General features: G+C 46.8%; 1 protein-coding gene across 1 annotated transcript in view; it reads left to right on the top strand.

Annotated features, from left to right (window-relative positions):
- Positions 1–12940, top strand: part of ATCAY (ATCAY kinesin light chain interacting caytaxin) — a 161625-nt gene that overhangs the window by 14996 nt on the left and 133689 nt on the right. The window contains exon 6 of the mRNA XM_082257121.1: positions 5983–6114. Coding sequence (XP_082113247.1) covers positions 5983–6114 — 132 coding nt within the window. The remainder of the gene's footprint in view (positions 1–5982; positions 6115–12940) is intronic.

The raw sequence follows: 12940 nt of genomic DNA, 5'->3' as shown, positions 1-12940 counted from the left end.
CATAGTCTCATATTGTGATTGGTGCCAAAAGGCAAAAATACAAAGTGAAATAATGCACACTCTAAAATAAAAAAGTCCTAAATTCCAGTGTGAAAAAAAAAACAAAAAATGTTTGTGCTTCAATATAAAAGGCTAAAGATACACGTTACAAGGAGAAATAATTGTTGGAAACGTCACTTCATTGAGTAACCCTCCAATCCCAATACAATGAATAAATAAAATATAGGTAGAGTGAGGTCCAAACCATGAGGCTAGGGAAGCCTCAGCTCTTCCAGTAAAAGAGGGGTGGATTGTTAAGGAGGATCACTTAACTGGGTGAGTGTGAATTCAAATTGAAAAATACATATTAATTAATTTAATAACCATTTTATTAAACAGATAAAATTTGACACCATTAAAAAGCATTAGACTGGAGATAATACAGATCTCACGAAATACATAATGCAATCACTGTAGTCTCAACCAAGTAGGGACGGGTCTGACGCATTTCGCAATATAGCTTTTTCAAAGACCACTTGACATCCCAGGTGGACTATTACAAGGAAAAAATACAATAATTAGAACATAATAAATACAAAATTTATACATAATTTATAAACAGTGCATCATATTTATATTCACAACACATTTAAGAACAGTTTTCATGCTCACCAAGTTACATAGAATTATTTAGGGGAACTGTGAATTCTGGACACCGATCACCCAACCAATGCCGCAAGCAGCCCGAGAGAGCCACGTGAGGAGGCTAGAGCACCTGGATAGACCACAGGGGTCGATTGCCAGGGGCCAACCCTAGGAGGGGGTGTTGAATCCGGTACCCTCGGATTAGTCAATTGAGACTTGTAGGGAGCAGACAAAGAATATCAAGCAATACGCCCGGTACACCACATGATTTCCATAAAAGGCTAAAGATATGGAACCAAGAAATGCATTTATATTGTGTGTGCCTACTTGGGTTGTACCTACACAGAGGTGGTCCGACTCAGAGCACCCAGGGAGGCTTACAGGTAGTCTAGATAAGAATCTAAATCCGGCAAGCAGTATACCAGGTGTTCTTGCACAGCCTGCTGTGCTTCCAATTTGTTAGACAAGGCTTTCAGAGGTTTAGCAGTAGCTAAGAGGCACCAGGGAAGGGTGCAAACCGGCCACAAGCATCCTGCCACAGCCATGATGTAGACCATGCTCTCCTAGGTGGCTGTCAAAACTCCTTGGATTTTAGTCTAAAAGGTAGCTACTGGTTTTTTTTCAAGGATGTCCCCATAGGTGTTTAGGTTTGTCTGCAGGCTACCCCCAATCCATTCAATGGGTATTCACAGATGTGGAGGTAAATAGGTGCTGAGTAATGAGAAACTGGCAGGTGAGAGAGGCCAGGGGCACTGGGACAGCAGGGATGCAGCAGAGGCTGCAAGCACAGTGAGGTTGCGGCAGAACCTGAAGAGACTGCAAATGCAGGGGTGCTAGGCACAAGAGTCAGCAAAAGTCTTCTGTAGTTCAGGGAACAAAATAGAATCTATGCTTGATCGGTGACAGCGCATCCTGGAGGAGTTTAAAGGGTTAGTCCACTTTTACCAAAAACTGCCTATGCAGGTAGGGGCACCTGTAAATAAAATCAAACTGTGCAGCTTTGACCAAAGTTAAATAATTCCCTTGCTATAGGTGTAGGCTAGTCATGTACCACACGAAGGCTGACTGAAAATCACCCAGAGATATCATCATCCTATTGTGCCTAGTTGCTAGGATGTTGCTTAGACACTATATCAAACCCCTTTGCATGTGCTCTCTCTGAAACAGTGGAAATCGTGGCACGTGTGGAGGTCTGGAAGCTTGCTCCAGTAATGGTGGGGGCAGGGCTGCCAGAGGCGGCTCTAGGCTTTGTGAGGCTTTAGGCAGAATTTAGACACCCCCTTTGCAGAGGTTAAATAGGGTTGTAAACTCGTTTAACTTTTTTTTTTTTTTTTTACAACCTGAAAGACAAACCCATAATGAGCTAGTATGCATCGCATACTAGCTCATTATGAAATACTTACCTTACAACGAGCCCCCGCCGTGCTGCTCACTCACCTGTATGACGGGCGACATGTTCAGTCGCCCGTCTTCCGGGTTCGCGGCATCCGGCCATCGCGTGCGGGAGCCGACGGCCACGGCATGGGACTCTGAAGGAACGGCACCAGCGGCCGTTCCTTCAGAGCGCATGCGCCAGTGACGTCACTGGCTGCATGTAAGGTAAATATCTCCTAAACGGTACAAGTTTAGGAGATATTTACACTACCTATAGGTAAGCCTTATTATAGGCTTACCTATAGGGGAAAGAAGTTCTTCTTTAAGGAAGAACCCAGAGGCTGATTACTGCTGCTTGTGTGGGTGGGATGTGTACTGTGGCAATCACATGGGATGAATAGGAGAGGGATGGGACTGGGAACCATGGGGTTGGGGAGAAGGAGGAGGGAGTAAAAAGGGGGGAGTGTGAAGATGATGAGGGATGGGTAGAGGAAAACTAGAGTGAAACTGGGGGATCCTGGTCTGTATAGCAATAAAAAAGAAGGATTTGTACTCGCATGAGGGGGACGGACAGGGGGACAGACAGGGAGACAGGGTGACAGACAGGGGGACAGACGGGGGAAAGACAGGGGGACAGACAGACAGGGGGACAGACAGACAAACAGGGGGGGCAGACGGACAGGGGGGACAGACGGACAGGGGGGACAGACGGACAGGGGGGACAGACGGACAGGGGGGACAGACAGGGGGGACGGACAGACAGGGACAGGGGGACGGACGGACAGGGGGACGGCCAGTGGGACAGACAGACGGCCAGGGGGACAGAGAGGGAGACAGGGGGACAGACGGACAAGGGGACAGACAGACGGCCAGTGGGACAGACAGACGGCCAGGGGGACAGATAGGGAGACAGACGGACAAATAGGGGGACAGACGGACAGATAGGGGGACAGACGGACAGATAGGGGGACAGACGGACAGATAGGGAGACAGACGGACAGATAGGGAGACAGACGGACAGATAGGGGGACAGATGGACAGATAGGGGAACAGACTGACAAATAGGGGGACAGACTGACAGATAGGGAGACAGATGGACAGATAGGGGGACAGGCGAGACAGACGGACAAATAGGGGGACAGACGGACAAATAGGGGCACAGACGGACAGATAGGGGGACAGATGGACAGATAGGGGGACAGACGGACAGATAGGGGGACAGACGGACAGATAGGGAGACAGACGGACAAATAGGGAGACAGACGGACAAATAGGGGGACAGATGGACAGATCGGGAGACAGACAGACAAATAGGGGGACAGATGGACAGATAGGGGGACAGACGGACGGACAAATAGGGGGACAGACGGACAAATAGGGAGACAGACGGACAGATAGGGAGACAGACGGACAAATAGGGAGACAGACGGACAAATAGGAGGACAGACGGACAGATAGAGGGACAGACGGACAGATAGGGAGACAGACGGACAGATAGGGAGACAGATGGACAAATAGGGAGACAGACGGACAGATAGGGAGACAGACGGACAAATAGGGGGACAGATGGACAAATAGGGGGACAGACGGACAGATAGGGGGACAGACGGACAGATAGGGAGACAGACGGACAGATAGGGAGACAGACGGACAAATAGGGGGACAGACGGACAGATAGGGAGACAGACGGACAGATAGGGAGACAGACGGACAGATAGGGAGACAGACGGACAAATAGGGGGACAGACGGACAAATAGGGGGACAGACGGACAGATAGGGGAACAGACTGACAGATAGGGGGACAGACGGACAAATAGGGGGACAGACGGACAGATAGGGGGACAGATGGACAGATAGGGGGAGAGATGGACAGGGGGAGAGATGGACAAATAGGGGGACAGATGGACAGATATGGGGGACAGACGGACAGATAGGGGGACAGACGGACAGATAGGGGGACAGACGGACAGATAGGGGTACAGATGGATAGATAGGGGGACAGATGGATAGATAGGGGGACAGACGGAAAAGAGAAAGAAAGGAGGGGAGGGAGAAAGAAAGGAATGGAAAGAGATGGAGGAAGGGTGCCCCTTAGATCAGAGTACTCACTGGAAGGGATGGATGGATGGATGGATGAAAGGATCAGGTGCCAGCTTTCCTCTTCTTCTTCCTGGTTTTCAATCTTCCCGCCCACACATCATCTTCTGAGGAGAAAACTGTCGGGGAGTGTGGGGCAAGCACAGGTGGAGAGGTCGGGAGGAGGAGCAGAAGCAGGCAGCAGATCTCTCTCCTCCCCCGTCTGTGGTCTGTGAGGGAGGGGGAAGTGTCACCACCGCGACTTCAGTATTTGGCTGTGATCCGGAGATGTCAGTGAGCTCCCATTCATGAGCTGCTCCTGATCACAGCCCGGATTCTCCTGCTTACAGATCGGCCGGGACTCGGTCTCGGAGTCAGGATTGTGCTGATGGCAGGGAGATCCCTGCTGCCAGCCTCAGAGGCAACTCTTTAACTGGCAAATTAGGCGGCCGCGAGGCCCCTGTGAGTGCGAGGCCTGAGGCAACTGCCTAATTTGCCTAATTAGAGAGCCGCCTCTGCAGGGCAGTAATGGCTGGGAATATCTTAGGCTGGCCATACACTATACAATTTTCTTGTTCAACTTTCCTTTAGATTTACCAAAACCATGTAATATAGGGTCAAACCTAAACACTTTTAATTTGTATGCAGTCAGGCAGGCCCTTGCACTACATAGTTTAAGGTAAATCTAAAGGAAATTGAATAAGAAAATTGTATAGTGTATGGCCAGCCTTAGCAACAAGGCAGGATGAGATGTTATCATTTCTGGGAGTTTTTTGGTGAAGCTTCAGGTGGTACATAAAAGGCCTACACTTGTAATAGGTGTCCAATGTTAGTCAGATTTGCACAATTTGTTTTTATATACATGCACCCCCTCACCTGCATAGGCAGTTTTTGGTAAAGTTGAACTAACCCTTTAAATATAGAATTCATTTATATGACATGGCCAGGATACACTAGGTAAAACCAGAGATGTATAGTAACGAAGTAGAACTACTTAAGTACTGTACTTAAGTACCGAAATGCGGTATCTGTACTTTCCTAGAGTAGAATTTTTTTCTCCTACTTCTACTTTTACTTCACTACATTTTTTCGATGATTTCGATACTTCTACTCAAGTATTTTTTTTTTGTGCTGCATAGTTACTCGTTACTTTTAAAAAAATTACCACTGCCAGAACAGTAGATGGCAGGTTGCATAAAGCTCAAAAAAATGTGTATAATGTCATTTGTAAATCAGCGCATACGAAAATAAAGGCTGTGTATAATAAAAGCTGCTATACCAAATCTTTCCAATAAAAAGAAAATATGAAACAAACAAATAAATTGTGCTACAGCGCTTAAAGTGCATCAAGAAACTACTAACAAACACAGGTTAATCATTTGAATAAATCATTTGAAATAATAAAAACAATATGATGTTCAAACTTTTGACTTATTTCTTTAATAACTACATAACACAGTACTTGTACTTCTACTTTTAGTACTTGAGTAGAAATTTTTTTTCAAAACTACTGGTACTTTTTACTTTTAGTACTTAAGTAGCAAATTTTTTGAAAAAACTACTTGCAATACTTAAGTAAAAAAAAATGTTGAATACTTTAGTACTTCTACTTAAGTAACTTTTTCTGCGAGCACTTCCACTTCTACTCAAGTAATTTTTTGATCGAGCACTTGTACTTTTACTCAAGTAGAAATTTTGAGTACTTTATACAAGTCTGGGTAAAACCCAGAAGTTCTTGTGGCTGTGGGAAGTGGAAGAGGCACCTAAAAGTGAAAGGTAAGCATATGTTTTGTCCAAGGGTGCCAAAATTTTGTATTTATCCTTTCACATAACAAACGTGCAGTGGCAATAAAGTCAAAAGTCCTTTCTTCAGACTTTATCTAATTACATTTATTTGTTTTTGGCAGTTATGTTATTAGCAGTCTGGAGTTGCTGGTGGCAGAGGATTACATGATTATTTACTTAAATGGTGCCACACCTCGAAGAAGAATGCCTGGGTTAGGATGGCTGAAGAGATGCTACCAGATGATTGACAGGAGGTGAGTTGAGTTTGTAATTGAATTAAATGCATACATATATTGGAGCCATGCTTAGAGGGAACATAGATGATTTGTACATACAGTTTGTTCTTATTTACTATTGTTAAGAGTAAAAATAAATGTTAAAGTGGTTCTTAAAGCTAATTTTTTTTTTTTTGTTACCTTAATGCATTCTCTGTTCAGCATGGACTGGCTGAGATTTGAAACATCTATGGGCAGGCTGTTTGTTCCCAAGTTGATCCATTGATTGACTTGGGGACAACCAGCACGCCGGATTTTTACATGCGATAATTGCCATGAGCTATAGCCGCTAGCAATATTCACTGTGTTCTCCCGGCAGATACAGCTCCCCACATCCCCACTGCCTGTGGTTGCAGGAAATAAAACTGCATCATCTATTACCTGCCTTATACTTACCTGAACCTGATATTAATCCAATGCTGTGCCTGAGAACAGCAACTCTCTCCGCTCTCTCTCTCCTCTTTGGACAGAGGCAGCAGTGGAAGCCATTGGCTTCTGCTGCTGTCAATTACAGCCAGTGAGCAGAGTGCAGGGGATGGGGCCAATAGACACACAGAGCCTGGCTTGGGGTCGAGCCCGCATAGTACCTCCATAGCAGATGGCTTGCTATAGGGGCACTTGACAAGGGGGAGGAGCCCGGGGCGGGTCTCGAATGCAAACCCTATTAAAGTCAATGGTTTTTGGATGTTAAAAAACAACAAAGACCATGCTAAAATGCTAGCTCACCAAAAAAATAGTATGGGAGGCTGGGAACTGCCATGGGGGACATAATATATACCAAAGCAAAGCATTCTTTTTTAAATTCATTTAGCAGGGATTAGAGAATTTAGGAACACGTAAATTAATTGAAATTAAAATTGCAAAATTACATTAAATAACATGACTGGGTGATGCCTTTACTCTGCCTGTGAATTGGTACGTCCTACTGCAGCAACACTTTAAGACCCCATTCAGACTAGCGCGACTTGTCAGGCGACTTGTCAGCCTGACAAATCGTGCTCGGTCGCTCGCCATTGATTAGCACAGGACCCGTTCTAATTGGAGCGACACAAGTCGCTCCGACTTAGGAAAAGGGTCCTGTACTACTTTGGGGCGACCTGGGAGCGACTTGCATAGATTTCCATTATGTGAAGTCCCTGCAAGTTGCGCCGAAGTCGGATCGCGCCAGTCTGAATGGGCTGTAAAAAGAAAAAAGCGTGTTTACATTTCCAGGAAAATGACAGCTTCTGTTTGCATTGTTTGTAAACAAAGCAACTAGGGATCTCCTTTAGGCCCTTTTCACACTAGTGCGACTTGTCCCGCAATTTTGGACCTTCAAAATCCCATGACAAGTCGTTTTCCATTATTTTTAATGAGCCCCATTCATATCAGTGCGACTTGAAGTCGCACCGACTTCAAAGTAGTCCCTGCACTACTTTGGCACGATTTTGAGGCCAAAGACATTCAAGCCCAGCCAAAATCGCAGCAAAAGTTGTGGCAAAATCGCGGTAAATCGCGCGACTTTGAAGTCGCACAAGTGTGAAAGGGGCCTTATCTATACCAGAATCATATTCTAGAGGAGGGTCTGATATAGACGTCAATGGGGAACCCCCCCCCCCCCCCAAAAAATGTAAAAAAATGGTATCTCAGCTTCCCCTCCTTTCCAATTCATTTACCTAATTGGCATAAAAAATATAAGCACAGAGGCAATTAAAAGACTGGAGTACAATTTATTAACAATGTTTTAGAAGGCAGTTGCCACATTATTTTTGAGTTATGAGATAGCTAATGAATGCAACATTTTGTCAATAGCAAAGGTAAGTTCACCTATTTTTTAACTAGCTTTCCAGGCAAAGTAGCAGTGAGAGGGTTGAGACAAACCATTAAAAACTGACAGGGATGCTTGCAAGGATCAGCTTTTTTCATTTATGTAAAACCTTTATCCCAGAAGGAAAGCAAATGGTTGCTTTAACTGCTTATAAAGTGTTAGCTAAAATTTGACTTCAATTTGTTAGTCAGGCCCATCTAAATCTGCTAGTCTTCTACTACCCTCTCCGCAGACTGACAAAGCTGCTGTCTAAAGGTTTCTACTTTACTACTTCAGCCAGAATGCAGACACCCTAAGACAGGGAGTGTGTTACTGTCCAGATGACCAGGTAAATAAAAAGGGAAAAAACAAAAAAACGAATGCAGTGACCACTTTTATTTTTAATGATTTTTATTAAATAGTTTTCAACAATAATACAGTTTGCATTATAAAACATAGCTCACATATTGCCCTTGAGGCATTGATACATATACAGAGTGTAATCACACATAAAAAAGTTCTCTGAGGCTCATTATAACTTTCAACATTCAGAGCGTATAGAGCCAAAGCCTCAAGGTTCCTCAGGACAACCGTACCAAAGAGCCTAACTGTTAAAATGTCAGTAGTAATTCATATGACAGGGCAGAAGCACCTGAACTGTAAAAACTCACCTTCTATCACCCTGCCTTGCAGTCACCACTTTTAAAAGAGAAGTATGGCTTTGTTGTTTTTCCCCATTTATACTTACCTGGGTGGATGCAGCATCGGTCCATGCTGCATCTGTTCCCTGGCGCCACTACACTGAGAACCGAGCGATCGAAACACAGCCGATCGCTCGGTTCTGACAACTCCCCGAGCAGAGAGCTGCTGCCTGTCAGTCACAGCTCTCTGCTCTGCTTCCTCCTCACTCACTGGAGAGCTGGGCTGTGAAGGGGCGGGAAGCAGCCATATCAGGCTCTCAGCGGCTAGGGTGTCAGGTGTCGGTCCAGGCACCTGGTGGATCCTAACTTCCATTGTCGTGATGACGCGGTGCCTGGACTGACTTCTGTGACATCAGCAGAGAGCATACTTCATCCCGCTCTCTTCTGAAAACGGGTCACAGGAGTGCAAAGCGAATTGCACTCCTGTGATCCATAGGAGAAGTACAGCCAAAATAGCTTTGGCAATACTTCTCCTTTAAGGATTGTTTTTGGGCACAATACTGCTAAGTCCATCTTTTATCCTTGAAAAAACTGAGACAACAGAAAGATATAAAGTAGGCAACATATTTCCTGACAGACTCCATGGCAGCACACGTATGGGTAGGCTCCGCCTCCTCTCCTACCCTATAGGACCCCACTCCCATAAATCTTTGCTCCTTACCAGGAGCCGTGTTCCTTTTTCGTCCTCCTCCTGCGAGAAGGAAGTCTTACCTTATAGGACGTCTATCGGTTTCAGGCGAGCTGGTGGCGTGTGGACCTTGTTGATGTCAGATGCCTCCTGTTTTATGTCCAGCAATCTCGATATTTATCGGGTGGACCCGGGCAATATTATTTTAAAATGCTGAAGATGCCGTAAATCCTGAATGAGAGGTGGGCTGCATTGATGGCCAATACGTCCTTGCTATTGAGCGGATAGGCCCTGGTGCCCTGTCACACACGCATGAATTCATCCAGGCCTGAGACTGTTCGTTTATCGTCATGGTGGTAAAGTATAAAACTTTCTTTTGGTTTCATTGTATTTCCTGTTTGTGCGGTGGAGCGCTCCTGCGTTCCAGATCGTCGCTTAGGCTCCTCCCCCTGCCTCGCTGGACCTTCAATTGGTTGTCCAGGATGAGGCTTGGCCCTGGTATCGTCTGCGCATGCGCGCGCATCGCTCCCGATCTCCTATGACGATATTGCGTCGTTTGGGGCGTGGCTTTGCGGCGCCCGGGAGATTTAAGCAGCTGTCATTCCTGTTTACAATGGGATGTCTGCGGGCGTTGCGGTGGCTTCCCCGTGCTGTTTCTCTGCTCTTCAGCGGTGAGTCATGCTTTGATCCAGGTGCCATTTGGGGTAAAAGGGTTGGTGTGGAGACGAAAGTCAGTACATGTATGCTTACTTTCTTCCTGTGCAGGCTTTTGCTTCTATCTGCAAATGGATGCTTCACCACCCCCCGGTGGCCAGTCCCTGCGCAACAGGTGAGCTAGTTTTCTTAACCCTTACCTGCTTGCGTTGGCTGGTGGAATGGAGCCTAAGTGTGTTTTTCTTTCCCTATTTAGCCCTTTTAGGTCTGACCAACGCCCTATTTCTGGATCAAAGGATCGTTCTCCTTCAGCCCATCGGCATTCTTCATCAAAGTCTGGTCATAGGTCTAGCTCCAGGTCTAAACGACATGAGCACACTTCCAGTTCAGTCGCTCCGCGGCAATCCCGCCATTCTGACCGAAGTTCAGGGAAATCATGCTGGGGCTGTCGAGCCCATATCCCTGAGGATAGATCCCTATGTGATACCTGTTATTCCAGGGTTTTGAGGGAAAAGCAAGACACTGCACAACCAGTGGAGGCTATGGTCAGGCGGATTGTAAAAGAATCCCTTAGAGATTGGGATTCGAGCAGGCTTTCGGGTCACTCTTCAGAGGCTCCTGGTTTCCTCCCAAGGGATGAAGTGGAGCCAGGTACTTCACAACCAAGTCGTCTGTCAGAAGATTCTACAGACAGTGAAGATGATTTGGCAGACCAGAATGTAGGTTTTGAACTTGCTATGGTCCCACCGCTAGTTAAGGCGGTTAAGGAGGCATTAAAATGGGAAGATCCAGCTGAGTCCCCAGCTAAACAGAAGAAATACTTCAAACACCTCAAAAAAGAGCGTTCCCATTTTCCCCTCCTAGGGGAATTGGGAGAAATTATTACAGACGAGTGGCAGGGAGTTGAAAAGAGAAACTCTTTGTCATCTAAGGTCTCCAGAATGTATCCCTTTAAGGATGATAAGGTGAAACATCTAGACTCCGCTCCCACGGTGGATGCGGCCTTGATGAGGTTGGTGAAACACGTAACCTTACCATTGGAAGACTCAGTCTCATTCAAAGACGCTCTTGACAGGCGGATTGACACAGATCTTAAGAAGATTTATCTCTCCGCAGGTATGGCGTGTAAGCCGGCTCTGGCTTTGGCAGCCACATCCAAGGCAATGGAAGTCTGGGTAGACAGCGTGGAGGCTACACTTCAGACTGTCTCCGAAGAGGTGGCCAGGAGTTCAGCCATTCAGGAGTTGAGACTGGCAACGGCTTTCTTGGGTGAGGCATCCATTGATATAATCCGCTTGGCGGCGCGGGTCATGCTGTCCTCTGTCACGGCCAAACGCGCCTTGTGGTTGCGCCCCTGGTTGGCCGACCCTGCCTCTAAGCAGGCCTGGTGCAAAATTCCCTTTGAGGGTTCCTCCCTCTTTGGTAATAAACTGGACAGTGCTATTACCCGTGCCACTGGTGGTAAATCTGGTTTCCTTCCCCAGGATCGCCGGTTGATAGATCAGAGAAGACCTCAAAACAGACAAAATCCTGATCGTGCCAGAGAGGCCCGTTTTTACAGGCCCGGTCGTGAGTTCAGGAAGAACTGGAAGCGCCCTCAGTCTACAGGGCAGAAGTTCTCCAAAGGAAAATCTTCAGCAAGCCGAGAGGCGACGAAGTCTTTTTGACATCGAACCTGTCCAGACGGTGCGGGTAGGCGCACGCTTGCTTCAGTTTGCGCACGTCTGGGCAGCCTCGATCGAAGATCAATGGGCCGTCAGAACCGTATCACACGGACATGTGTGGATTTTCGACAGAAGCCCCATTCTTCGCTTCATTCCTACGGCCTTACCCCGTTCAGAAGAGAAGAAGTCAACTCTTCTTACATATGTAGAATCCCTGGTTGCCCAGGGTGCAGCAGTGCCTGTCCCAACCGAGGAACGGTTCCAAGGCATCTACTCTCCGCTCTTCATGGTCTTGAAGAAAAGCGGCTCTTGGAGGCCGGTTATAGACCTAACACACCTAAACACCTTCATCAAGAAAGAGAGGTTCAGGATGGAAACACTTTTTACAATTCGGCAAGTGGTACAGCCAGAGGATTGGATGATATCCATAGACTTGAAAGATGCCTACTTTCACGTCCCAGTCGCAGCAGAAATGCAAAAATTTCTCCGATTCGCAGTGGGTCAGGTGCATCTTCAATTTACCTGTCTCCCTTTCGGGCTTACCACATCACCTCGAATCTTTTCCAAAATCTTACTGGCTGTAGTAGCCCTGATCAGAGCAAAAGGGATTCGTCTTTACCATTACTTGGACGACTTGCTCCTTCTGTCAGAACATCAGGATCAAATTCTGCTTCACAGATCTCAAGTAATTTCCACCCTTCAAGAGTTCGGGTGGCTCCTGAATTTGGAAAAAAGTCATCTGGAACCCACGAAGTCGTTGGTCTTCCTAGGGGCCCTCTTCAACACTTCCAGAGGCACTATCTCCCTTCCATTAGAGAAGATTCCGACAATTCGCAACAGGATTCGTCCGGCGTTATCAGCCTCTCATCTCCGGGCATCCCAGTGCATGAAGATAATTGGGACCATGGTTTCCACGGCTCCCATGGTGAAGTGGGCACAGTGGAAGATGAGGCCCTTTCAGATGGGATTCCTCCAACAATGGAATTTCGAGAATCCAGAAGTCCTCATTCGGATAACTACGTCCATGAAGGACAGCCTAACCTGGTGGCTTCAGCGAAAGAATCTTTTAAACTGCCATTCAATCGTTCCAGCGTCCTGGTTGGTCATGACCTCGGACGCCAGCAGGACGGGATGGGGAGCGCATTGCCTGTCGGAGGTGGCCCAGGGCAGATGGGACTTCCCTACATACGGGGTGGTCTCGAATGTGCTGGAGCTTCGGGCAGCGTTCTGTGCTCTCCAGGCCTTTCAGCATCTGGCGACCGATGCCTCGGTCCTCCTAAGACTGGACAATACGACAGCCGTCGCCTACATCAAGAGACAAGGGGGCACCCGCAGTCCTTCTCTTCTGAAAGAAGTGAAACCTATTATGGAT

Source organism: Pelophylax lessonae (assembly GCF_965119305.1).
Source record: "Pelophylax lessonae genome assembly, chromosome: 1".
Lineage (NCBI taxonomy): Eukaryota > Metazoa > Chordata > Amphibia > Anura > Ranidae > Pelophylax > Pelophylax lessonae.
This window is presented reverse-complemented; position numbering and strand designations above follow the sequence as displayed.